We start from the raw sequence: 26,462 nt of genomic DNA, 5'->3' as shown, positions 1-26,462 counted from the left end.
ACCAGCAGTTCTCAACCTGTGGGTCACGACCCCTTTGGCGGTCGAACGACCCTTTCACAGGGGTCATCTAAGACCATCCTGCATATCAGATATTTACATTACGATTCATAACAGTAGCAACATTACAGTTATGAAGTAGCAACGAAAATAACTTTATGGTTGGGTCACAACATGAGGAACTGTATTTAAAGGGCCAGAAGGTTGAGAACCACTTCTCTAAACTGTGTCATATTACCATTGTAGTGCACTATGGATTAATATTTTATAAATCCTGTGATTATCTGGTGAGTAGCAAAATATTGACATTGCAAAAATGTATTATGTTGTAATTAAAAGATATAAACCACACATTTTCATATCTTGTCTTAGAATTTATTTATTTTTTATTCACTGAGAGCCTCAACAAATAGACATGGCCTAGGCTTCTCTACATCTCTGGGAGGCCCTGATCATGACTTTCATTTTAACATGTGGTCATTTTAACTAGGGCCCAAAATGAATAAATACCTAACTAACAAACTGCTCTCTACTAGCCATACTGTTTCTGCTGTGTGTAACTAGTTGTCAGAAAATTCTAGAGCAGTGAGTGGTTCACAAGCCTGGCTGCAGGTGCGAATCCCCCACACCTGCCCAGACACTACTCCAGATCTGCTGATTCAGACTCTCCAGGGCTGGAGTTTGGAGATCCCTGTACTTAACGAGCTCCCTCCCTCTTATCTTGCATTAGGGAAGTTGGAGAAGCAGATGGGAAGTGAAACATCAGGGTGCTCTTCTTTCTTGCCCACCGCCTCCCCACCCTTGATGAGACCTGTCTTACATTTTATTTGGAGTATCAATGCCTATGGGGACACATTTTTCCACCCCTTAATTCAAAAGCTCAGGCAGATACTGAAGGCATCTTGACTAAGGTGATATTTACCCTTTGAGGAACTATAACCAGAATATTTGCATATGGACCAATGATTCAAAAAAGTCAAGTTCAAAAGGACCATGGTTGTGAGTAGTAACAAATGGCGTTGTGTTGATAAAGACAAAGTATAGTTATAAAGGTGGCACAGTTCACTGTGTTCCAGAAAGATATGGCTGTTAAGACTTTCCAGATGAACTAGAGAGTTGAGATGATAATCATCTCAGGGAGAAACCAATTTGGCCTTCCTTATTTTAAGGTGCGAGTGTTAGAAGAAGGCTAATACATTAGGGGTCCTGTGGTCAGAGGCTGCCAGGCTGAGCTCCAACCAGCAGAAAGCACCCACAGATGCCGTACTCCCCGTTTCCTCCTGAATTATTCAGACAACTGCCCTTCGAGTCATGCTTCACTAACCTGGAGATAGAATCCATTCATTTAACTATTGCATGGACTACAATTGCTACTTCAAATGCAAACCCAGGAAGCTGAATCCCTGCTGCTGTTGAGAGTATATAATTAGCTCCTTGTGCAGGCTGACCCCACAGATTTTTTCTGACGCATTTGGCCTGCAGCGTGACCTTTCTGAGACCTCCAATATCTTCCCCGCAGCTGGAGATGCCCAAAACTGCACGCAGCACTTCCTTCGGGTGTGGCCTTGTGGTTGTTTTTTTTTTTTTAAAGGCCTCATGCTTATTGGATCACATTTTCAACCACTCTCAGATTCACATAGCTTTTTAAAATACAGGAGTGGACTATAAGTGGCTATCTCAAACATAACAGTTCCCGCCTTCCCCCCTTTAAAAAAAATGATTTTGGAATTATGGCCTCTCAAGAAACACTATAATTGGTCAGCCTGGGGTGCGTTTGATGTCCTCCCAGATAACGTCATTAGCTATTCTCAGGAGAGGAAAGGCAGCATATTACCCTCCTGGGAGAATGACACACTCGTTTCAAGTTGGGGAAGAGCCTGCTGTTCTTTTCCTGCGTTTGGGGGAAAAGCTAACACACAATGTTCACTTCCTAAATACGGGATGTGCTGTGAGGCTGGCAGGTCATTTTCCACCATGTCATATCCTTCTGGGTGAAGGCAGCAGGGGCCAGGACAGGAAAAGGCAATGCTCAGGGTGAGGCAAGGCTTTCCCAGGGCAGCCATTGGCTCTCGGGAACTATAAAGCATGCTCATCCAGAAACAGTCTCCGATTTCTCTTCCCGGAGGTAGCCAGAGGTGAACGGTAAGTGGGGAGCCTAGAGGGACACTACCTGAAAAACTGCCATAGGACTTGTAATACTGGGCTTATATCCCTGGTCCATTATATATTTTGAGTGACTTTTTCCCACTTTGCTAAGAGTTGTCTTTACTTGGAAATTTATCACTGGTGGGTGGAATTATGGAGGCATACAAGTAAAATTAAGACCTAGGAAGAGTCAGGAGACCAAGATTCTAGACTGGGCTCTGTGAAGGACTGGCTGCATCTAGAATCTGTCTGTGTTTCGATTTCCTCATCTTTTGGATGAGAAAAACCATCTCTGTCCTGATTATCTCACAGGATCGGAACGCTCCATTTCTGTGACTTATTTGCCACTTTAAAGAAGTTCCTGATAATGATGAGTACAGTGGATATGAAGGGGGGAATTTTTGGCAACTAGCAAGGATGTACTTTTACCCCAGAGTGTAGAGTTCTGTCTCTTTGTTAGTCATCTGTAATTGGCTTCAATTCAATTTGGTGCAAGGTTTGCCCTCAGTGAATTGTTAAGCAAAAAATTTGGGTTGGGTGACTATTTTATTCAACCATTATTCATTTAAAAAAATAAATTTATTGATTTCAGAGAGGAAGGGAGAATGAGAGAAATAGAAACATCAATGATGAGAGAGAATCATTGATCAACTGCCTCCTGCACTCCCCACACGGGATTGAGCCCTGGATGGGCGGAATCTAACTGTGACCTCCTGGTTGACGCTCAACCACTGAACCACACCAGCCGGGCCAACCGCTATTTATTTTTTAAAAGGAAGCATTCATAATAGAGACATAGTGGTATTAATTTAATTTAGTTTTAACTAAGCATCCACCAAAGAGTGAGACCTGATGAGCTCTACCTAGAATAAGCAGCAAAAACCACATCTGAGGCTTAATTCTAAGATAAGAGCCTGGAAGAATAACAAGCAGAACCGTTGCTCCAGGCAACCATCTAACTTAGAAAGATTAGTTTCTTACACTTGACAGATAATATGATTTTTGAGTTTTTGGTGGAGAGAGAGAGAGGACTGTGTTACAACTCTTATGATCCAAGTCTTCATGTAACAAAAGGACTTTGTAAGCAGGTACAACCTCCCGCTTGTGAAGTATTATCTTCTCAACAGAGCAGAGGCCCGAGCATTGAGGTGTTAGAAGGCTCCTCCTCTCCACAGGGCGTTGACATCTTACATAACAAGTACTTAGTGAAGTCCATCCTCAGCGTCCCCTGGGAGGAAGAGCAGAGGACAGCATTGGCCCTAGTTGCAAATGCGGACTCAAGGTCCTGAGAACTTGGGCGACCTGCCCCAGGTCACAGCTCTGATCTTTGGGAACTGGACACAGTTCTAAGGAACTGAGACCCTTCAGTCCGCAGGCTGACGCTCGCTCTATCCACTGAGCCAAACGAGCTAGGGCCCAAGATGTGGGTTTTGCTGCTTATTCTAGGTAGAGCTCATCAGGTCTCACTCTTTGGGGGGTTCTTAGTTAAAACTAAATTAAATTCAGTGACCCCTTGGCCCTTGCGTGGCAGTAGCTGCCAGGTTTGACTTTTGCTGACTGCCCCCTAGCGCGTGGAGGCCGCGATGGCGGGCCGCCGTCGCCCAGGGAGACTCTGGAATAATGCGTGTCTGTGTCCCCGCAGGGCATGGAGCTGCAGGGCGCCGAGGCGCTGCGGCGCTTCCAGGGGCTGCTGCTCGACCGCCGCGGCCGGCTGCACGGCCAGCTGCTGCGCCTGCGCGAGGAGGCCCGGCGCCTCCAGCGCCTGCGCAGACGCTCCCAGGCGGCCCGCGTGGCCGGCAGCTCGCTGAGCGCCGCGGGCGCCGTCACCGCGCTCGTGGGGCTCTCGCTCAGCCCGGTCACGCTGGGGGCCTCGCTCCTGGCGTCGGCCGTGGGGCTGGGGGTGGCCACCGCCGGAGGGGCCGTCACCATCACGTCCGACCTCTCCCTGATCTTCTGCCACTCGCGGGAGGTGCGCAGGGTGCAGGAGATCGCGGCCGCCTGCCAGGACCAGATGCGCGAGCTGCTGGGCTGCCTCGACTTCTTCTGCCGCTGGCAGGGCCGCGGGGACCGCCAGCTGCTGCAGAGCGGGAGGAACGCCTCCATGGCCCTGTACAACTCCGTCTACTTCATCGTCTTCTTCGGCTCGCGCGGCTTCCCCCTCCCGCGGCGGGCCGAGGGGGCCACCAGGGTGAGCCAGGCCGTGCTGAAGGCCAAGATTCAGAAGCTGGCGGAGAGCCTGGAGTCCTGCACGGGGGCTCTGGACGAACTCAGTGAGCAGCTGGAGTCCAGAGTCCAGCTCCGCACCAAGTCCAGACGTGGCCACGACCTCAAGATCGCTGCCGACCAGCCCTCGGCGCTGTTTTTCAGAGAACATCCTTTCTCCTAAGGACCGAGGCCAGAAAGCACCCCTGTGGGATGCTCTGGAATTTTAGCTCCCTCGGGAAACGCCCAGCTGCGTGAGGAGCTGAGTGCAAAGGAGGGGAAGAAACTGTGCTGGAGGGGAAGGGTCCTCGCAGCCCTTCTCTTCCCGTCACCGTGACATTCTGCGGAGGACTGTCTTATTTTCTGATCCTCCTGGAATAGGTGACCTGAAAACTGTTTTTTCCTTGATCAGAACCGTCCAGTCTTCACTTTACTGGGCGCTCGGTTTTAAGTTGTTAGGTGGTCCCTGGCCCTGCCCAGGTGGTTTGAGCTGAGGCTGGAGAGGGTGCAGACATGGCCATCCTTTGGGCCCTCTCTAAGCTCTGCTTGGCTTGGAGGCTCTCAGATGGCCTTAGTGGGGAGACACAAGCTTAAAGCCTCTCTTCCAGTCTCTGAGTACAAAGACCTCCAGAATCCAGAGCAAAGTGACTCCCTCTGAACAGTGTAGGAGGGTTCAGGATGCAAGAGAGGCCAAGGAAGATGAAGTGACTTACAGCTTCATGTACTGACTTCCTGGTGTACAGAAAGAGCAATGGCTTTGAGTTAGATAGTCCTGGGTTTCTTACGTACCCTGTCACTACTGTGCGATCTTGGCCACTTAGTCTCTCTGAGACGTGGCTTCCTGGTCAGTCAAAGAGAGATGCCAAACCCTTACTCTGTTGTGAGTCCTATGTGCGATACAGTGCCTAGCACAATGTCTGGCTCATTAAGAGTAGCCCCTGGATTGTCAGTATCAGCATCACCCGGGAACTTGTTAGAAAGGAAAATTCTTGGACTCAGCCCCTGACTTATGGAGTTGGAAACTCTGGAGGTGCGTTTAAACAAGCCCCTGGGTGATTCTGATGCCTACTAAAGTTTGAAAACCACTGCAACAGATGTTCGTTTCTGATCCCCTCAATGAGCTTTCACGCAATCTCAGGGCCTCTCTAGGAGCTCCATGGTCTTCAAACTGAAGGTCAAGGACAGACTGTGTCCCAGAAGTTAAAGAATGTGTGTGCATTGATCAATGCATCTTGGGGCACCTTGCCATCATGTTAGCTAAGGGCTGTGACATAAGAAGCCCTTTAGAGGGCAGTGTTGCCCACTCATTGTAGAAACTGGTACAGAAAGGAATGTGAATTTATTGGAAATTGATCTTCATTACCTTCTCTGAAAACTGCTAGACCATGTATTTTTTAATTTATTTTAAGTTTTTTTATTTATTTACTTTTTATTATTTGCATTTAATTTTATTTAATCATGACATTTAGGAAATAATAGGAATAGCAAGTGATTGAATGGGAGACTACTGAGGTTCTTTTCACGAGATGAGGTTGAGTTTGACTTTCTGAGGCCGGTCGTGCGTTCTCCTTGAATAAGTCTTCCCACGTGAAGTAAATGTGGGAAGTTCTGACTAGAAAGACCCAGAGCTGAGTTTAAGCTCAAAAATGGAGGCTTGACTTGCAGGATGTGGAAATGATGTAGGCATATTTAACCTGAAGGTACTTTGCCAGCAGATAACACTTGACCTGAAAGGAGAATCTGTTTAGCCCTGGGTTCTGAACTACTTTTCAGGGGAAAGCAAGACAATTAAAGGCATGTGAAGGAAGCACTTAGACCTCGGGAGCCTGATGTCCTGTAACATTGTCTTATGGGTTATAAACAAAATAGCTTGTGTGATGGTGGCGATGTGTCATATTTTCACATTGGAGGCTGTAAAAAGTTTGTAAGCTGTCTCTAAGAAAGAAAATATAATTTCACTTTCCATTCCTACAACTGTAATGTTGAAAAATAGGTTGAAAAGTCTTTGAGGCTACATACACAAAAACTTGGCTGTATGATTAATGATTTAGCAGGCTTCAAATTGGTTCCGTTTTCTCCCAGGCTTCCCAATGATGGCCGTGTGTCTGAGGAAGTACAATGTCAGTGCTGGGGCGAGGTGGTTGGTGGTTCTAAATTTTAATTTTTCCTATAAATTTCAATCTATGTGTATCCTGGTTTGTTTTCAAGTTGGTACTGGTTTCTTTTTAAACTGGTGCCATTTCCTAGACTACCCTGCACAGATGCTAGCATTTTAGGTCACCAGAATGTACTTCATGTTGTCATTTTGTGCTATGTCATAAAGGTACTACCACTCCCTAACTCCATCTTCTATTAATGCTTAAGTTTGAATTATATTCTTCTAGTGCCTAAGCTGTTCCCTAGAAATATATGGGGCACTTTTGGCAGCAGCAGCAGCAGCAAACATTTCCTATCATTAGGGTATTTTGACTATATCAAACTCCTAGGCCCACTTTACATCTAAGGAAGAGTGTCTACTTTGGAACAACACTTTGAATAATAATTATTCAAATGCACTTGAATAATTTAATGAAATGCTTACCTATTTTAATAGGAATTTATTGATAATGAAAGACTACCCATCCTCTACATGCCTGTTATAAAGACTGGAGCCTCTATCAGGATTTAGTCAAGTTCAGTTCAGTGGATCCTAGAGACAAATATTTATTTCTTTTGTGGGAATGTGAATAAGGCTTTTCCTTATGGCCTACATGCTACAAACAAGCAGATTGAAATGGTATGTTGCAACAAGAAGGAGGGAAAGGAGTATTTAGATCACAAGCATACTCCAGAAAAATGTCCCGAGTTTGAAAAATAAACGTGTTTGTACTAAAGGCTTATTAAGTGCTTCTGGTATTTTCTGTGGTTTACAATCATTTGAATGGTTCTCTTTCACAATAAAGGGGATTCAACAAAACTACATTCTGCTCTATTGAAAAACAATCCTTCGCAAACATGCTGATCCTAATTGCTTTGATGCGTTTGCCCTAAGGCATCTGTCATTTCCAATATGGCAAATGTCAAAGTCAAAAGTGTGTACTGGGAGAAAAAAAGAGAGAGAGAGAGAGAGCGGTGTAGAAGCCACTTTAAATCAGATATGTCAAACCATCAGTCAACTTGATATAGTTCTCATTCAATGCCTTGGTGTGAAAAGAAAGAGGGAATTGAGACATGGAGATAAAGACACTACAGAGATAAAGAGGGGTTCAGTTAAATGCAGCAATTTTTGAATTCTGTGGTTTTTCCCCCACTGTAGCAAAGTTAGTTCTTTCCCCAGTTGAAATAAACTGTCCATTCCTCAAATGTTTTGATCTCTGTAATTAATCACCTAATCTCATGTTTGCCTGTGTACGAATTAATAACTGAGAAGGGCAGATATTTAATCACTTTCATTTAGAATATTCAGTATCTAACCATGTAAATCAATTTTTAAAAAGCAGTTAACTCATGTACAGGAATATTCTTATTACCTAGAAATCAGACTTCCAGCAGTTTTTCCCAGGAGGCAAAATTTCCCCACAAATCTCTAGAGAATTTCACCTTGCAAATCACTGATCTTGACTGTGCAAGGGAAATGTAATAATTTTTAGCTCAAAACTGGTGTATCCCAATATACCTACATTCTGTTAGGAAGGTGGACATAGGATAGGGGGTCCAGCAATCCAATCAGAGAGCCTGCAGTGGTTGCTAGAGTCAGTCAAGAGCTCCTGTGTGGAGGTGGTCTCCCTATCTGAGTGCCAGCCAGCCCGAGTCTCCCCACCTTGGAAACATGCCTGGGTCCAGATGCTGTACTGTTAGTGGGTGTGCAACCAAAAAAAAAAAGGCTGTGTTGGCAAGACCCTGACTATTTGCACAGCCAGCCACATGCTGGGATCCTATTGGTGCTGTAGCATTGTGTTCCTGTCTTAACAAGTGTCCTTTTAGTTAATTGCAATAAATCTCTCCTTGTTGAGTTGACATAGGTGGGGATGTTAACTTTTTGCTCCAGGCAAACCCTGGGGAATTCTGCTGTGGTCTGGAATAAGACAAAGAGTGATGTCAGATCTTAGATTTTACTGTTTCTTTTCTGTCTCTTCACAATTTTTGCTACATTCTTTAGGTTCCATGTGGTAGGCCTTGGCAGCTTCAGGCTCATCAGCATACCAAATCTAGCATGAGAGAGAGGAGAAGCACACTTAACTGATAGTTCAAACACAAGTCCCAGAATTGAGTGTTGCTGGCCTTGATTAGCCTCACTAGGATACTGTGCACACTGTTGAACCAATCATTGTAATAGAGGATGGGACACATGCACCAGTTGGCTTATTCTAGGTCATGTGCTCCACCCCTGGATCCCAGGAGGGATGGGGGATCTGAAGTAGTGGGCTGGTTTTACAGTTGTCCTACCTGTATATCACACTCTTTCCTAGGGCGATGTCTTCTAAGAGTATCATTTGAGAGCGTGGGGTGTTTATTGGACTCCTTTCTTCTTGGCGGATGTTGAACTCACCAGACCTTGCTCCTTCAGATTACCACTTGTTCCAAGTGATGGCACATGCACTTTCTGAGCAGCACTTTAAAACGTACGAAGAAGTGGAAAATTGGGTCTCTGAATGGTTTGCCTCAAAACAAGAAAAGTTCTATTGGGATGGTATCCACAAATTACCTGAAAGATGGGGGAAATGTGTAGCTAGCGATGGACATTACTTTGAATAAAGCATTTTTGATGTTTCTCTTGAAATTATCGTGTTTTCTTTGGATTACAAAATCCGCATTATTAACCAGTAACGGCCAATCCGCACTATTAACCGGTTAAGGGCCAATCCGCACTATTAACCAGTTAATGGCCAATCTGCATTATTAACCAGTTAATAATTAATCCACAATTTGAAAGAATCTGTGATCACTTATTTTTTTAAATATATTTTTATTGTATTTTATTTTTTAAGGATTTATATTTTTTCTTTATTGATTAAGGTATTATATATGTGTCCTTATCGCCCCATTGCCCCCCTCACCCCCTTGTTGTCTGTGTCCATTGGTTGGTTAGGCTTATATACATGCATACAAGTCCTTTGGTTGATCTCTCCTCCTTACCCCCACCCTCCCCCACCTTCCCTCTGAGGTTTGACAGTCTGATCGATGCTTCTCTGTCTCTGGATCTGTTTATATTCATCAGTTTATGTTGTTCATTATATTCCACAAATGAATGAGATCATGTGATATTTATCTTTCTCTGACTGGCTTATTTCGCTTAGCACAATGCCTGTGATCACTTATTTATTTTAAAATATATTTTTTTGGTTTCAGAGAAGGGAGAGGGAGAGAGAGATAGAAACATCAATGATGAGAGAGAATCATTGATCCTTGCCTCCCGCACACCCCCTACTGGGGATCGAGCCTGCAACCCCAGGCATGTGTCCTTGCTGGAATCGAACCCGGGACCCTTCAGTCCTCAGGCTGACGCTCTATCCACTGAGCCAAACCTGCCAGGGCTGTGATCACTTATTTATTATCTGTCTTCTCCACAAGGGTAGAGGACGCTGCCCTTGTCACTAAGCATATATTGTCACTAAGCATAAAACATAGCCCTAGCATATGGTAGGCACTCAAGAAATGTTTTAATAAATAAATGAAATAATAATTATAATAAATAGTACTGTGATATCAACCTGTTTAAAACTCTATGGTTAGAAAAGTAAGGAGCATAATGGGCGGGGATCTGAAGGGCATATCGGAGGCCCTGGTCATGGGCCCCTTCTGTACTGGGTTCAGTTCCGCAAGTCCACGCTCATATCCATTCCTAACTTTCCCACTAGGTTTCCGCAAAGCCACACCCCTCCGGTCCGTTGGTGCAAAACCAGGCAAGGCCGCAGGGGGGCGCCCAGAACACGCGGTCGGGGGAACTACAACTACATTACCCAGCATCCCACGCGCCGCCGCCCCACTTCCGGAGCCGCCGGACAGCATGGCGGCGCCCGAGGATGCCGGTTCCCCTACAGAAGCGCCGCAGCCGGCCGTGGAGGAGGAGGAAACGAAAACATTTAAAGACCTGGTGAGGGCCGTTTCTCTCTGTACTGCGGGCGCCAGGCGCAGGCAGAGACCAGTGGCCTCAGATCCCGGCTGGCGGTGGACACAAGCCGCTGGGGCCTAGCTGAGGCGTCCCCCCGAGTTCCCGAAGCTCGGGTTCCGGGCGCGCTCCCTGACCCGCTGAGCTTGGTTGTCGGGGGCGCGGGTGGCTGCCGGCCGGGCTGTGAGAGCCCCGCTGGCGCCTTTCTCCGTGTTGATGTGGCGACCTGTGGGCTTTGGAGTCAGATGAGCCAGGTTCGGATTCTGGCCCAGCCTCTCCCCAGAGCGGGTTGTTACGCCTCTGTGCCTCCTCGACGTCTGTGAGTTGGGGAAGAGCCTCATGGCATCATGAGGGTTAAATGGATAATACGTGTCAGGAACCTGGCTTTGCCCCTGGCGAGCGGTAGCACTTATAGAAGGAGCGGGACGAGCGGACGGACGAGCGGACGCAGGGCGGGTGCCCTTGGGATCGAGTGTGAGGGATGCGCGCACGTGCCGCCGGCCCGCCCGGGGCTCTGACAGCCACTTAATGAGGGGCGGGGAGTGTGTGCTGATGTCTGTGTTTTGTTTTTATTCCAAGGGTGTGACCGATGTGCTGTGTGAAGCTTGCGACCAGCTGGGATGGACGAAGCCCACCAAAATCCAGGTGGAAGCTATTCCTTTGGCCTTACAAGGTAGGTTGGCGGTAAACAGGTGTCCAGGGACAGTCAGAGAACTGCTCCTTGCTGCTTCAAGTGAAATAAAAATATGCTCACTGACTACACACAGTTTTGGTGGCGTGTTGGTTTCTGTAAAAGTTCTTCTCCACTTTTACTTTCTTTTTCTTATAATATGATTTGTGAATCACTTATTCTGTGAAACTACATATTGTCACCTGTTACATTTTCTGTTGAGAGAGAGAGGAAAGCAGAGAGAAAGAGAGAGAGAGAGAGAGAGAGAGAGAGAAACATCGACGGGGATCGAACCTACAGCGTGGGTATGTGCCCTGACGGGAATTGAACCCACAACCCTTCGGTGCCCTGGATGACAGTCCAGCCACCTGAGCCACACTGGCCAGGGCTGAGCTGACTTTGTATCAGGAGTTTTAGTGTCTGCAGCGGATGCTGACCCAAGGAAGCACTGGATTAAAATGTACTAACACGAGACTTGTTAGAAATCATGACTCGCTTCTCTGCCTTTTGGCTAAGATCAAGTGCAATATCTGTTCTTAGTTTAATATCTGATGGGTCCTCTCTCCGAGGACATTATATGAAATGTATTTTTGGGCCGAAACCGGTTTGGCTCAGTGGATAGAGGGTCGGCCTGCGGACTGAAGGGTCCCAGGTTCGATTCCGGTCAAGGGCATGTACCTGGGTTGCGGGCACATCCCCAGTAGGAGATGTGCAGGAGGCAGCTGATCGATGTTTCTCTCTCATCGATGTTTCTAACTCTCTATCTCGCTCCCTTCCTCTCTGTAAAAAAATCAATAAAATATATATTTTTTAAAAATGTATTTTTGGAATAGGAAGATGGAATCGGAGGTTGCTCCGTCCACTCCACGCATCGACCGGTATTGCAGTACCTCCGGGAACAGTGCTCCAAACAAAACAAAACAAAAATAACAAAAAAAGAAATGAATAATAAGTGCAGATTTATACAAGGATCCCTGGAACCTTTGTTAGTATCTGGAGGTGTTGAGAGCTCTTGCTCTAAGACATGGGTATCAGATTTGCAGAAGAGTGGCTGATGACTAGTGGGCCTGGAGCTAACTGGGTGAACTTTAATAAGAGGAGAAGTGAAATCCCGTTCCTACATTCCCAAAACTCAACTTTAGAGGACTAGGGTGGGTGGAGAAAGACCCAGAAGTGTTAACTGAAATTCATTAAGATCCTCAGAGAAAGTGAGGTACATTACCATAGGAGAAGGGGGACATTCTTGGGGTTTCTTGCCCCTTTGAGAATCAAATAAAAATTGAAGAGTTTCTTCCCAGAAAAAACACATAAATCTATCCACACGTAAAATTTATCCCTTGCTCTGACTTTATTCCTCTCCCACAAGTCCCAGGTTGAGAATGGAACTAGCTCTAGAGAGAGAATAGTGCTTTGAACTGTATTTCTAACCCTCACTTTTCTTCCGAGCCCCACACAAGTATGCCCAGCTGGTTTTTAGATATTTCTCTCTCAGCTTATTGTAGGAACCTCCGGTTCCCTATGTCCAAACCAGAGTCATTGTTTTCCTCACCGGAACTAATTTTTCTGTAGTCCCTATCTCAGTTTATGGCCTTTGAGTTTCCCATGCCAGAAACCTGAGTGTCAAATACATTTCCTTTTGGAACTTCCTAAATTTCACTGGTTTCCATTCTCAATGCCTTGTAACTCCCCTGGTGTCCTAATTGAGCTCTCATTTTCCTGTGTGTTCTCCATTGTGGGAGTTTGGGTCATTTTAGATTGTAAAGAACAGAGTCGTGTTCAGGTTACTTCAGGGGGCTAATGTCTAGGTAAGGAAACCTCAGCAGTCACGCAGTCAGGAACAGTGGGAACAACTGGAGGTCATTGCTCAGAGGAAGCCGTTCCATTGGGCCCTGTTCTGGTGGTTTGGCTTGGGAGGTGTTTTCCAAATCTTACTCGTAATGTCTTAAGGAATTACTTATGACATCCTTCCCTCAGAAGAAGGGACCTGGACTGTTATGTTAGCTCCTTGACTCCTCCCTGTGCCGTCAGGCAGGCCTAATGAATAACATTGGTCATGATATTCCCTGCTTCAGATCATCTCACTTATCGGAAGATAACAAAACTCTTTAGCAGGGCTTATGAGTTTCCTTTCTAGCCTCATTCTTCTCCCCTTTCCCCCTAAGATGTCTGCTCCAGCACATTGCACAGCTCACTCTCCCTACTCTGTCTGCTGTGTTTTTTAAAGCTTTCAGCCTCTCGTCATCCATCCTATGGGAATGCCCTTCCTTTCCTTCGGTGCTTACTTCCAGATTTAATTTAGTCATCACCTCTTTTAGCTTCTCCTGACTCTTTAGGGCAGTAAGTTACTCCTTCCTTTGTGTTCTCACTGTATTTTGCAGGGGCTTATATTAAAGCCCTTATCATACTGTACTGTATTTGTGCATTTCGTCCCTGGATTTTGAGCTTATCTAGAGCAGAGACCATGTCTTCTGTCTATTCAACCTTCTTATGCCCCCAATTCCTCAAATATTTATTCAGTGTTTACTTTGTGCCCAGCATTGTGTCATTTTAGAGAATGTGGAAAAATGCAGAGAAAATCTCTTTGCTGTGAGATGTTTTCTTTTTTTCTACCCCCTAGGTCGTGATATCATTGGGCTGGCGGAAACCGGCTCTGGAAAAACAGGGGCCTTTGCTTTGCCCATTCTGAATGCGCTGCTGGAGACGCCCCAGCGTTTGTTTGCTTTAGTTCTCACCCCCACCCGAGAGCTGGCCTTTCAGATTTCAGAGCAGTTTGAAGCCCTAGGATCTTCTATTGGAGTACAGACTGGTAAGTTCTAAGAGGAAAGGAGTCTTAGGGCTCCTTCACTAGTTGAGAATGAGTGTGAAAGGAGAATGGAAGGAAGTATAATTAGCATGAGTTTATTGACCAAAAAGCTGATTTGGTATTTTAGCTTTGGGGAAAGTTGTAAATTTAAGTAGAAATCTAGCATTGGCTTTAAAAGGTGATCAGTGAACTATGGAAAAAATTAAGGGTCTCTTTCCTATGTTTTTTATTATTATTATTTTTTTCCTGTAGCCGTGATTGTAGGTGGAATTGATTCAATGTCCCAGTCTCTGGCCCTGGCAAAAAAACCACATGTAGTAATAGGTGAGTAGTTGCCAAAGGTAAAAGATACTGGCAATGATGAATTGGAGAAAATCTACCAATGTTGGGAGTTACTTACTTGTGTGGAAATGTTAGCGGCGAATGTGGACCTCAGTTTTTGAGTTCGGCTAGGAATTCAGAGCCAAGAACTAGCTCAGGAGGCAGTTTATTTAGCAAGCAAAGCAAAAGTATACTCAAAAGGAAGAGTTGAATGGGTTGCTCCGAGAGCTACCCTGGGGTATTGTCAAAGGCTCCTTTTTAAAAATATATTTATTGATTTCAGAGAGGAAGGAAGAGGGAGAGATAGAAACATCAAAGACAAGAATCATCGATCGGCCGCCTCCTGCACACCCCCTACTGGGGATCCAGCCCTCAACCTGAGCATGTCCCCTGACCAAAATCGAACCAGAAATCGAACCATGACCTCCTGGTTCATAGGTTGATGCTCAACCACTGAGCCACACTGCTGGGCTTAGCTCCTTCTTTAAGCTGACCTATCAGGGCCTTTCCTATTCTCGTCTCCTGTTCTTGTACGGGAGTCATAGGAGGCTATTCTCCAGCCCCGTGTTCCTCCTCTAAGGGGGTCTAAACCAATGACCAATGACATGCTAGGGGAGGAAAGGTCACCCTGGGCAAGGTGCCAGCCTATAATAGTTGGCACCTGGAACTTTCCGCCCTGGTATCATTCCATACGTTGCTGCTCTGTTTGTGCCTGCTTACTCTAACAGAAAGACTTTGAAGAACAAATTTTTGTAAACCTATTTAATTTTTCATTTCTGAAATTGAGGAGTGGGGTGGTGGTGGAGGAGGGGCTTAGTAACTTCCTTTTTGTCCTTGTTCTTAAACATTGCTCTTTCTCCTCAACCTTTCTTTGGTAGCAACTCCTGGTCGACTGATTGACCACTTGGAAAATACAAAAGGTTTCAACTTAAGAGCTCTCAAATACTTGGTCATGGATGAAGCAGACCGAATACTGAATATGGATTTTGAGACAGAGGTGAGCTCCCAATTTCTTTCCTCTTCTTAGAGCATCTCAAGTGCCCTGTTTCAAAATTTGATTCATTGCACACCTGCTGTATGGGGAGAACTGCATCATTATCAGCTGATTTAAACATCTGCCTTTTTCATTCGTGGTGCTCTTCCCATTGTTAGTGCCTCAGCATCCTCTTTAGAGTATAGTTGACTCCGATTTCAGAGATGAGGAATATCAAAACCAGATTTTCTTTTTCCATTTTATTTGATGTAGACCTTTTCCACACACTTTGAAATATCTGTGCTTTTTTTTTTTTGATGACCTACTCATCATAGCTTATGTACTTGATTAATACCTAGTCTTGACTTTTCTCTTAGATTAGTTCTTACGTACTAATTTAAATTGTTCTTTTTCACTGAATCACATTGTTTTTTTAAATAGCATTTGGTATGGTATCAAATAGTAAATATTTTGTAAATTTTAGCTGGATTGAATTGAATTTTTGAGTCCCCAAATCCCCACAGTGTTGTATTTAGTTTGTTATTCTATTCTCTGTCTCCTTCACAAAGAATATTTGCAGATGTCTAGTCTAAATATTGTATTGAACCCTAGCCGGTTTGGCTAAGTGGATACAGCGTTGGCCTGCGGACTGAAGGGTCCTGGTTCGACTCTGGCCAAGGGCACATGCCAGGGTTTCAGGCTCAATCCCCAGTGGGGGGCGTGCAGGAGGCAGCTGATCGATGATTCTCTCTCATCATTGATATTTTTATCTCTCTATCCCTCTCCTCCTTCTCGGAAATCAATAAAGAAATTTATTTAAAAAAAATATTGTATTGATACCCTTTCCTCTTTGTGCCTTAGGTTGACAAGATTCTCAAAGTGATTCCCCGAGATCGGAAAACTTTTCTCTTCTCTGCTACCATGACCAAGAAGGTGAAATTTTCTAGGACTTCTTATTTCTTCTTTATAAGAATTGATTAATGCAAACAACAGTAACAATAGTAAAACTATTTGGTTTTTTTTTAGGTACAAAAACTTCAGCGAGCAGCACTGAAGGATCCTGTGAAATGTGCTGTTTCCTCTAAATACCAGACGGTTGAGAAATTGCAGCAATATTATATTTTTATTCCCTCTAAATTCAAGGTAAAGTGTTCCCTCTCCTTCCTTTCCAAAGCATCTGAAAATGAGTCAACTCTCGATTAGTTAAGAGCTGTGCTACAGATTGGAGTTCTTTCTGTTTGCTTTAGAGAGCCGGCTGTGGTTCTGTTTATCACTGATAAAGTCAAACATTCCACGAATTCACAACATACTAAGTAAACCACAGTAACGAAATTATGATATAATTCCTTCCCAACCCCATCCTTGAGGTCGTTTTTTCTTTTGTGTGCTGATTATGTGGCTTTTTTTGTAGTCAAGGGACCCTGTGTTGTGCCTTGATGTGAGGACTTTTTCTGATTGCTGAGTACAGATCTCCTTGTGCTTGGCTCAGGCTGTATGAAATTCAGAGTTCCCAGAGACGATAATGTTGTTTAAGGAGTGCAAAGCTGACCTGGCTGGTGTGGCTCAGTGGTTGAACATTGACCTATGAACCAGGAGGTCATTGTTTGATTCCCAGTCAGGGCATGTGCCCGAGTTGAGGGCTCGAGCCTCAGTAGGGGGCGTGCAGGAGGCAGCAGATCGATGGTTCTCTCTCATCACTGATATTTCTCTCTGTCTTTCCCTCTCCCTTCCTCTCGGAAATCTTTAAAAATATATACTTTAGCCCTAACTGGTTTGGCTTAGTGGATAGAGCCGTCTGCCTGTGGACTGAAGGGTCACAGGTTTAATTCCGGTTGGGGGCACATGTCTGGGTTGCAGGCTCGGTCCAACATTCAGGAGGCAACCAGTCAATGATTCCCTCCCATCATTGATGTTTCCGTCTCTCCTCCCTTTCTCTCTGAAATCAATAAAAATGTATTTAAAAATACATATATATTTTAGCCCTGGCCTGTTTGGCTCAGTGGATAGAGTGTCGGCCTGAGGACTGAAGGGTCCTAGGTTCAATTCCAGTCAATGGCATGTACCTTGGTTGCAGGCTCCATCCCAGCCCTGGTCGGGGTGCATGCGGGAGGCAACCAATTGATATGTCTCTCTCACATTGATGTTTCTCTCCCTCTGTCTCTCCCCCTTCTTTCCACTCTCTTGAAAAATCAATGGAAAAATATCCTCGGGTTGGATTAACAAAAAATGAAATAAAGAGTGAAAAGCTGGCAGCTAGGGGTTTGTATAGTTGAGAAGCAAGTATAAGTTTAGTCTTTATGGAATTTATTTGCCCAGGACCCCAACTGTTTCTTCCAGGTTCAATTACATGTATTGTCTTTTGTTTGTAATTTAGGATACCTACCTGGTTTATATTCTAAATGAATTGGCTGGAAACTCCTTTATGATATTCTGCAGCACCTGTAACAATACTCAGAGAACAGCTTTGCTACTCCGAAATCTTGGATTCACTGCCATCCCCCTCCACGGACAGATGAGTCAGGTAAAGATTCCTCGGTGTCATTGGAGGTGAACAGGTGGCATGAGGAAGATAAACCATATAGCAATAGATTTGTACAGTAACAACACATGGCATTAATGCATCTTCCCAGGATTGATTTTATGCACTTGGCGTGTTGCTCTGGATGCTTACTTCCTCCTTTCAGGATAAGCAAGAGGTTCTAGTTAATTCCATAGGTAGTTTCTGATATGGAAGCCATTGAGTTGATTTATTCAGCCCTTGTGGTAATAGTGATTCTCTGATCTCTAAGAATTTTTAATAAATTATTGCCCAATTATTTATTATGTTAAACAATTCTTATGTCATGCTAGTATTTTCTAGCCTTAGTCTTAAATATTTTTTTTGTTGCTTTCATGTTTCTTTTTGGCCCGTGAAGTCCAATCTGGACTTGGGGGGAAATATCTTTTAAAAAATTTATCTCTTGCCGAAACCGGTTTGGCTCAGTGGATAGAGCGTAGGCCTGCGGACTGAAAGGTCCCAGGTTCGATTCCAGTCAAGGGCATGTACCTGGGTTGCGGGCACATCCCCAGTAGGAGATGTGCAGGAGGCAGCTGATCGATGTTTCTCTCTCATCGATGTTTCTAACTCTCTATCTCTCTCCCTTCCTCTCTGAAAAAAATCAATAAAATATATTTTAAAAAAAATTTATCTCTTGTATTTAATATGTCTATTTGGTATGTCTTAGATTCTAATTGTCCTTAAATTATTTTCATGTCTTTTTTTCATCATTTCAGAGCAAGCGCCTAGGATCCCTTAATAAGTTTAAGGCAAAGGCTCGTTCCATTCTTCTAGCAACTGATGTTGCAAGCCGAGGTTTGGACATTCCTCATGTGGATGTAGTTGTCAACTTTGACATTCCTACCCATTCCAAGGTGAGTCCTTTTCTGACCTGACTTTCTAGTCCCAAAGTGAAATTGAGGTGTAATTCACATATAACATTATATTCGTTTCTGGTATACAGGGTAAAAGTTCGATATTTGTATATATTGTAAATGATCATTACAATAAGCCAAGTAAACAGCCGTCACCACACATAATAATCAGTTTTTTCCTTGAGAACTTTTAAGATCTATTCTCTTAGCACCTTTCAAATATGCATTACAGTATTACAGACTATAATGTTACATTCCCAAGACATTTTTATTTCGTAGCTGGAAATTTATACCTGTAGACACCGCCCCCCATCTCCTTACCCATTTCACTCCCCTAACCCCACCTCAACCTGTGGCAACACCACATGTGTTCTCTGTGTCTATGAGCTCAGTTTTTTGTTTCTGTTTTCGATTTCACATATAGGTTAGGATCATATAGTATTTGTTTTTCTCTGAACTATTTCACTTAGCATAATGCCCTCAGGATTCATCCATGTTATCACAAATGGCAAGATTTAATTCTTTTGTTTTTTATGGCTGAATAATATTCCATTGTATTGAGAGTGTATTTTTTTTTTTTTTTTTAATTTTTATTGATTTCAGAGAGGAAAGGAGTGGGAAAGAGAGAGAAAAAACATCAATAATGGCCGTAACCGGTTTGGCTCAGTGGATAGAGTGTTGGCCTGCAGCCTGAAAGTTCCCAGGTTCGATTCCGGTCAAGGGCATGTGCCTTGGTTGCAGCATATCCCCAGTGGGAGGTGTGCAGGAGGCAGCTGATCGATGTTTCTAACTCTCTATCTGTCTCCTTTCCTCTCTGTAAAAAAATCAATAAAATATATTAAAAAAAAAAAAGAAAGAAAGAAAGAAAGAAACATCAATGATGCGGGAGAATCATCCATCAGCTGCCTCCTGCACACCCCACACTGGGCATCGAGCCTGCAACCCGAGCATGTGCCCTGACCAGGAATTGAACTGTGACCTCCTGGTTCATAGGTTGACGCTCAACCACTGTTCCACAGCTGGGCCAGAGTATATTTCTTAATGAAATGTTTACTGTATTTTCTTTTTCTTTCTTTGGTCCATGATTAGTTAAGTGTCAAAAACTAGGAAAGCTCCTGATTTATTCATTCTTACCATTTTGCACCTGCCTGCAAATACACTATTAATAAAGGTGAATGAAGGTAGCCAGAGAGAGGTGTTAAATAATGATCACAGTCAGAGGGGCAGATGCAGCGTGCTGATCTTTGTCAGTCTCATATTTTTAGAAGTGACAGTTTGTGGTCCTTAGTGTATATTGGGTTTCTCAAGCTGGACACTGTTAACATTTGAGGCCAGTGAATTCTTTGTTGTGGGGGCTGTCCTTTGTAGTGTAGGATGCTTAGCAGAATTCCTGGACACTATGACAAGCAGATAAGTTTTCAGATTTTTCTAAATATTCCCTGGGGAGGACAAAATCCTCCCTGGTTGAGACCAACCCGTATCTCTTGGCTATATATTTAACTGCTGTAGACAAGGTGCTGTCTCATTTGATTTTCACAATCACTGTGAGTTTGGGCACGTCTTCTATTCCTGTTTTATAGGTAAGAAGTCAAGGTTCAGACAGGTTATGTGATTTACAGACAGTTGTGTAGCTGGTAGGTGGTAAAACAGGAGCTGTGACCCAGGTCTGCCTCTAGATCCAATGCTGTTTTTCTCTGCACCATGTGAATATGCTTAGTGACCATGTAGATATGCTTTGTAGATTTGTCTTTCTATAAAAGAAAGGAAAAATGGGGTCAGTTTGTGTTATGAGAATAAAAAGATGATGCAGATTTATCTCAACAGAATTTTAAATCCATTTTCCATGTTCCAATACGAATATGTTTTCTTTCAGAGATTTGCAGTAAGACCTTACTTGCATAGTTTTTATTTATACTACATGTAACTCAAATTCATTTACCCTTTTTGTTTCAGGATTACATCCATCGAGTAGGTCGAACAGCTCGAGCTGGGCGCTCCGGAAAGTCTATTACCTTTGTCACACAGTAAGTGAATTGTGTTGGGGGCAGAGCAGTGTTGAGAAAAAAGCAGAGCTTGGGAGTAGACTGACTTGGAACCTGACTCTACTAGTTACTTAACCTCCCTGATTCCAGTTTCATCGTTCATAAAATGGAAATAATGCCTGCCTTTGGAAAAGTCTGAAAACATCAGTTTGTCACAGTGCCACCTGTGGGTAGAGGCCAGGAATGCTGCTAAGCATCCCACACTACAAAGGAAGCCCCACAACAAAGAATTCACTGGCCCCTAAAGTTAATACTGCGGAGTTTTAATGAGATTGGAGATGTTGTCTACAAGGGCTAGTATAGTATTTAGTATATAGAAGGACAAAAACCACCCTATTATTTCTTTTTTTAAAAGTTTAATGGTTTTTTTTTTAATTTTTTTTATTTTTTAATTTTTATTTTTTTTATTAAATTTTTATTGTTCAGATTACATTTGTTCCTCTTCCCCCCCACCCCCATAACTCCCCTCTTTCCAGTTCCCGCCCCACCCTCTGCCCTCACTCCCCACCCACTGTCCTCATCCATAGGTGCACGATTTTTGTCCAGTCTCTTCCCGAATCTCCCATTCCCCTTACCCCCCCAAGAATAGTCAGTCCATTCCCTTTCTATGTCCCTGATTCATTATAATCACCAGTTCATTCTGTACATCAGATTATTTATTCACTTGATTCTTAGATTCACTTGTTGATAGATGCATGTTTGTTGTTCACAATTTGTATCTTTACCTTTTTCTTCTTCCTCTTCTTAAAGGATACCTTTCAGTATTTCGTATAATACTGGTTTAGTGGTGATGAACTCCTTTAGCTTTTCCTTATCTGTGAAGCTCTTTATCTGACCTTCAATTCTGAATGATAGCTTTGCTGGATAAAGTAATCTTGGTTGTAGGTTCTTGGTATTCAGCACTTTGAATATTTCTTGCCATTCCCTTCTGGCCTGCAAAGTTTCTGTTGAGAAATCAGCTGACAGTCGTATGGGTATTCCCTTGTAGGTAATTGAGTCTCTTTCTCTTGCTGCTTTTAAGATTCTCTCTTTGTCTTTTGCTCTTGGCATTTTAATTATGATGTGTCTTGGTGTGGTCCTCTTTGGATTCCTTTTGTTTGGGGTTCTCTGCGCTTCTTGGACCTGTAAGTCCATTTCTTTCACCAGGTGGGGGAAGTTTTCTGCCATTATTTCTTGAAATAGGTTTTCAATATCTTGCTGTCTTTCATCTTCTGGCATCCCTATTATTCTGATGTTGGTACGCTTGAAACTGTCCCAGAGGCTCCTTACACTATCTTCACACTTTCGGATTCTTTTTTCATTTTGCTTTTCCAATTGGGTGTTTTTTGTCAAATCTTTGGTTTGATTCTTGTGCTCCTCTGGTCTGCTATTGGGTATAATATTCTTTATTTCAGTCCGTGTATGCTTACTTTCTAATTTCTTTATCGTAGCATCAAGGGTCTCATTAGTTTTCATGAGGCTCTGCACAAGTTTATAGCAAGCCCTCAAAATTGCGATTCTTAGCTCCATATCCTCCATTTCTGTCATGTTTTTTTGTCTCCGCATCTTTTATGCTTTCTTGGTGCACCCCCTTGTGGTCTTTGTGCGCAGTCTTGTTCTAGCCAAGCCTTAATTGTTGTAGTTAGCACTAGAGGGATTTGATCACCAGGCCGACTGGCTGTTGGAATCAGCTGTGTGGAAAACTTCAGTCCTCTGGGGAGGCGCTAATCCAGCCTTTGCCTGAGGCGATTGGCAAATGGCTCTGCGCAGGGCCTGGGCGGGGCGGGCTCAACAGGGCGGGGGGAGGGAGCAGCTATGGCTGCTCTCAGTCCGTCCCCAGGGGCTCTGCCTCTCTGTCCCCACAACCGCTGCAAACCTCGGAGGGACCGTAGCCAGACAGTCCCGCTTCTCCCGTTTGAGTCTGGGTCCCTAGAGACTCGCCCGGATCTGTAGCCCAGAGTCTGAGACTCACTCCTGATTGAAAACGACAACCGCGCCCTCAGCCACCAGCCCGCTTTGCGTGCGCACCGCCGCACCACCGTACCTTTAAATTTTCCACACTGCGCCTCCTCTGGGCCTCGTAATGCTGTTGTTTTTCCTTCTAGTTGAAGAGTCTCTCCTCAGCCAGCCTTCCTGTGGTTCTGGGTGATGTCCGTTCCGTCTTTTAGTTGTATTTTTAAAGTGGTTGTTCGAGGCAGCAAACTCCGGTGTTTACCTATGCCGCCATCTTGGTTTCTCCCCAAGTTTAATGTTTTTAATATATTTTATTGATTTTTTACAGAGAGGAAGGGAGAGGGATAGAGAGTTAGAAACATCGATGAGAGAGTAACATTGATCAGCTGCCTGCTGCACACCTCCTACTAGGGATGTGCCCACAACCCAGGTACATGCCCTTGACCGGAATCGAACCTGGGACCTTTCGGTCTGCAGGCTGATGCTCTATCCACTGAGCTAAACCGATCTTTAACTGCTAGAGCCAGAGAGCACTGACCTCCCCTCAACTCACAGAATTAGAATAACTATTTCTGATTTTCTTTTTAAAGGAAAAATTTTATGAACCCAGTGCTTTTCTGGGAGTAAAGACTGTATTGGGGGATTTTTCTAATGGGCTATGCACAGAATATTGCATTTAGTTAGTATTCTGAAAAGGAACAGTAGATTCAGTATTGTTTAACACTGGCTCCTGTTGCATCATATAATGTAATACATATTTTGGAAGGGGCTGACGTTTGCATTGTCCGTCCACCAAAGCCATGCCAATGTTTCTTTCTCAGGTATGATGTGGAACTCTTCCAGCGCATAGAACACTTAATTGGGAAGAAACTGCCTGTCTTTCCAACACAGGATGACGAGGTTATGATGCTGACAGAACGTGTGACTGAAGCCCAAAGGTTTGCCCGAATGGTATGCAACTTATTTTTTTTACCAATTTCTTTGCAAATGATATTAACTATGTGCTAGATATTGTATTAGTCCTCATAGTAAAATGCAGGAGCTGGGTAATGTATTCTGAATTTAAGAATAAATGCATTTCTAAGCATGCTAAAGCTTAGAGATGGTAGGTCGATCATTAGACCATGCAACTAAGTGGTTGAATCAGGATTCAGACTCAGTCTGACCACAGTGACCACATTCTCAGCCACTGTTCATGTTTCACATATGGCAGGAAAGCCTTAGAACTTGAGATCAGATGTCCCAGTTGTGACTGATTTCTCAGAAGCAGTTCCTCACCAAGCGGTTCCTATCCTAATTTAGGGAGTAATGCTTACCTTGAATACCTTACAGGGTTCTGTGAGCACCAGGTAAGCTAATATAAAATGCATAGTTGCCAGTAGTAGCAGTAACAGTAGCAGTGGAGATGAGAAGATTCTAAAGGAGAATCCTTGCAAGTGTCATCTGCTCCCTGGAATTCTAGTCTGAGGGACAGAGGAACTTCGCCCATGGGGTGCCTCGGAGTAGCTGAAGTGTGCACTTGGTTTTATTTTTCTTTCAAAATAGAATTCTTTGTTTGATATTTTTGTTTACATGTGCATTGGGAGGGGGAAATTCAGAAAAATACAGAAAGGATTCAAATAGTAAATGGAACGTATAAGCCACCCCCCACAGAGAACCATAGGTAACCGTTGGCTATTTTTCTTTTCTTAGCCATAATTAGACTTTATCTAATTGTATATGATTGATATTTTTTGATTTCAGCAAATTAGATCCATGTGATCATTTCTTCATGGCTGCAAAAAATTGTTATGCATATGTAACATGATTTACATTGATATGTATTTAGGCTTTTTGTAATTTTTTGTATCTTAACTAGCACAGTTGACATCCTATATGTACAGTTTTACGTACTTTTCTTGTTTCCTTAGAATAATCCTTAGAACAGTTGGGCTGAGGAGTATACAGTTAAAATTTGAATTCACATGGAATGCTTCATTGCCCTGTAGAAAAGCTATAGCAGTTTACACTGTCAGTGAAAGTATATGTGAATGTCCTCACATTTTAACTAATACTAGATATTACCATTCTCTAAAATCTTTGCTAGTCTGCCATATGAAAATAATAGCTTATTGTTTGTATCTTTGATTGTTAATAAGGTTAACATTTTTGTATATTGGGATTTTGGTCTTATTTCCTTGCTAATGTGAAACTTTAGGAAGTTACTCATTGTTTGGTTTTTATGGAGGAGAGACCAGGATGTGTTAATCTTCAGTGGCAGTGGTTCATTTTCAGTCCTATCCTTTCTGTTTTGCAGGAGCTAAGGGAGCATGGAGAAAAGAAGAAACGTACACGGGAGGATGCTGGGGACAATGATGATACGGAGGGTGCTATGGGTGTCAGGAACAAGGTGGCAGGAGGGAAAATGAAGAAACGGAAAGGCCGTTAGTCTCTTTTATAAAGACTTGATTTCTGCTTTCGGTTGTGTGAAAGGGGATTGAGGAAGAGAAAGAAACCTCCTGCAGTAGAGTTCTTCAGACCGAAATCTGTCAGAATTATGTCCAGAATCTGCTCAGCTGCTTCAGTACTTACTCTCCTTTCTATGTGTTGGAGTGTCATGACTGCAGAATATTTTGTACAGGTTTTACTGTTCTTCCACTTTGGTTCCTGCTCATGACAGGAGTAGGATGTGCCCTTCTGTCACTTCACACAGACCTGTTGCTTTCTCAGCTGCAAGTCAAGGACTAATGATGCAGCACTTGACCTGGAATTGTAAAGAAGCTTCTGCATCTATAGAATGGGGATACCTAGGATACATAAGCAATCTCAGCTTGTGCTTCGTTAGGCCTCATGTGAAATAATAAATTTAAATATTATTTTTTAAAGATTGAAACTTCTTGAAGACCTTTATAAGTTAAAGGACTTATAGATTTAAGAAGATCTTGCTCATAGGTAAGAAACTAACAGTGGCAGTTACGTGGCAAATTCATTGGTTGTTCTTAAGTTAAACGTGGTTGGGAATCTGCAGATGTGGAAAACTCACTGTATGCATTGTTCTACGCTACTTTATATAAGGGATTTGAGCATCTGCAGATTTTGGTGTCTGCAGGGGGCCCTGGAATTAATCCTTCATGGGTACTTAGGGGCAACTCTAGTTATTTTTTGGGGGGAGTCAAAAATTATATGCAGCCCTGGCCAGTTTGGCTCAGTGGGTAGAGCATCGGCCTGCGGACTGAAGGGTTCTGGGTTTGATTCAGGTCAAGGGCACATGCCCAGGTTGCGGGCTCGATCCCCAGTAGGGGGCGTGCAGGAGGCAACCAATCAATGATTCTCATCGATGTTTCCATTTCTCCCTCTCCCTTTCTGAAATCAATAAAAATATATTTTAAAAAAATTATATGCAGATTTTCAACTGCATAGGGCAGGGGAAGGATTGTTGAATTACTAACTCTTGTGTTCAAGGATCAACTTTTTACCTGCAAAAACCCTCTTTCCAAATAAGGTCACATGTTCTGGGGTTCCAGTTAGACATGAACTGTTTTGGGTACACTAGTCAATACATTACAAACTCTTTCTGGACTGCTATGTTCCTTGGGGTTTAAGATTGCATTGTGAAATAGAAGTGGTAAGAGTTGATTAGAAGAGACAGGAGATAGGTCTTCAGAAATAGTGGGATGGGTAGAAGTTTAGGGGTTTAAAATGACTTTCTTTAAATGAAATGTAAATTGTTTTTCCAGTCAGGTTACCAGTGGCTCTAGTTAAGGAATGGGGAAGGAGGTCTGTGGCTTTTGTTCTGTTCCCTTCTTGGTGTAATTCTTTAGTTCTGTTTTCCTGATTTAAGAAACAGCTTCAACCAACTGACCAACTTCTCCACCTCTCCCAACTGCAAACAAACACAC

The 26,462-nt window shown here is 43.6% G+C and overlaps 2 protein-coding genes and 1 pseudogene across 2 annotated transcripts; all 3 read left to right on the top strand.

Moving 5' to 3' along the window:
- The first annotated feature begins 2,121 nt into the window (after positions 1-2,121).
- APOLD1 (apolipoprotein L domain containing 1) lies at positions 2,122-9,093 on the top strand. Its single transcript, XM_070410668.1, has 2 exons — positions 2,122-2,139; positions 3,785-9,093. The coding sequence occupies exon 2, from the start codon at positions 3,788-3,790 to the stop codon at positions 4,526-4,528; it is 741 nt and encodes a 246-aa protein (XP_070266769.1). The 5' UTR covers positions 2,122-2,139; positions 3,785-3,787; the 3' UTR covers positions 4,529-9,093.
- A 1,220-nt stretch (positions 9,094-10,313) lies between these two features.
- Positions 10,314-25,448, top strand: DDX47 (DEAD-box helicase 47). The gene is made up of 12 exons (XM_070410667.1): positions 10,314-10,417; positions 11,012-11,105; positions 13,720-13,908; positions 14,158-14,229; positions 15,105-15,223; positions 16,061-16,132; positions 16,226-16,342; positions 17,574-17,720; positions 18,473-18,610; positions 20,564-20,634; positions 23,406-23,535; positions 24,881-25,448. The coding sequence occupies exons 1-12, from the start codon at positions 10,331-10,333 to the stop codon at positions 25,010-25,012; spliced, it is 1,368 nt and encodes a 455-aa protein (XP_070266768.1). The 5' UTR covers positions 10,314-10,330; the 3' UTR covers positions 25,013-25,448.
- Positions 11,594-11,709, top strand: LOC139007953 (U2 spliceosomal RNA; annotated as a pseudogene).
- Positions 25,449-26,462: the final 1,014 nt, after the last annotated feature.

This window comes from Myotis yumanensis, unplaced genomic scaffold, assembly GCF_028538775.1.
Source record: "Myotis yumanensis isolate MYYU_CA2020_CCGP unplaced genomic scaffold, mMyoYum1.0.hap1 SCAF_3, whole genome shotgun sequence".
NCBI classification, from domain to species: Eukaryota; Metazoa; Chordata; class Mammalia; order Chiroptera; family Vespertilionidae; genus Myotis; species Myotis yumanensis.
Note: the sequence above shows the minus strand (reverse complement) of the source record. Positions and strands in the feature narration are given on the sequence as shown.